This window comes from Trichinella spiralis, assembly GCF_000181795.1.
Source record: "Trichinella spiralis strain ISS 195 chromosome Unknown Scfld4271, whole genome shotgun sequence".
Lineage (NCBI taxonomy): Eukaryota > Metazoa > Nematoda > Enoplea > Trichinellida > Trichinellidae > Trichinella > Trichinella spiralis.
Window position 1 is genome coordinate 1 of NW_003531210.1, and position 847 is coordinate 847.

Below are 847 nucleotides of genomic sequence, written 5' to 3' on the forward strand. Positions count from 1 at the left end.
GGATCCGCCCAGGACTTGGACCCACTTTTTTTGGGAGTTGACCTTCCTTTTTTTTACCACCCTTTAGGGAGTTCAGGTTTTTCCACCATGGTGGAAACGTCAAAAAGGAAAAAGGAAAATTTTTAAAAATGGGAATTTTTTATTGGAAACCCAAGGGGGAAATTAGCCCAATTGGCGTTTTTCCAGTAACCCCGGATTTTAAAATTGATGCGGCGGATAGCCAATTAGTATTTAGGGGAAAAATTGTTTCAATTTGCACTTTGGACCTAATTTCTGGATTTCCAAAGTATTTAAACGGAATTTTAGGGGGAAACGTTCATTGTTGTAAGTTTTTAGTTTGCCTGGTGTTTGTCAATGAAGATGTCTGGTCGCGTGAAAGGGGGAAAAGTTAAAGGAAAAGCAAAGACTCGATCTAGTCGAGCTGGACTCCAGTTCCCTGTTGGTCGCATTCATCGTCTTTTGAAAAAGGGAAATTACGCTGAGCGTATTGGTGCTGGAGGTCCTGTCTATCTTGCCGCTGTCATGGAATACTTGTCCGCTGAAGTACTCGAATTGGCTGGAAACGCCGCCCGTGATAACAAGAAGACTCGAATCACTCCACGGCATATACAGTTGGCAATACGAAATGATGAAGAGTTGAGCGAGTTCCTCCGGGGTGTAACTATTGCTCAAGGTGGTGTTCTTCCGAACATCAATGCAAATCTTTTTCCAAGGAAAGCTGAAGATCTGTCAAAAGAGACTAAATCATCACCTTAGATTGTACTTTTTTTTTCCAAACCCAACGGTCCTTTTTAGGGCCAAAATTTTTTGTATCATGTACTTTTATAGTGCCATTTTTTTAAAGTAT

The 847-nt window shown here is 41.1% G+C and overlaps 1 protein-coding gene across 1 annotated transcript; it reads left to right on the plus strand.

Moving 5' to 3' along the window:
- Positions 1-354: 354 nt before the first annotated feature.
- Tsp_16063 (histone H2A) lies at positions 355-756 on the plus strand. The gene has a single exon (XM_003367448.1). The coding sequence runs from the start codon at positions 355-357 to the stop codon at positions 754-756; it is 402 nt and encodes a 133-aa protein (XP_003367496.1).
- Positions 757-847: the final 91 nt, after the last annotated feature.

What these genes read in the sequence shown, in the direction of transcription:
- Tsp_16063 (XM_003367448.1), top strand. Translation starts at nt 355, where the DNA reads ATGAAGATGTCTGGTCGCGTGAAAGGGGGAAAAGTTAAAGGAAAAGCA.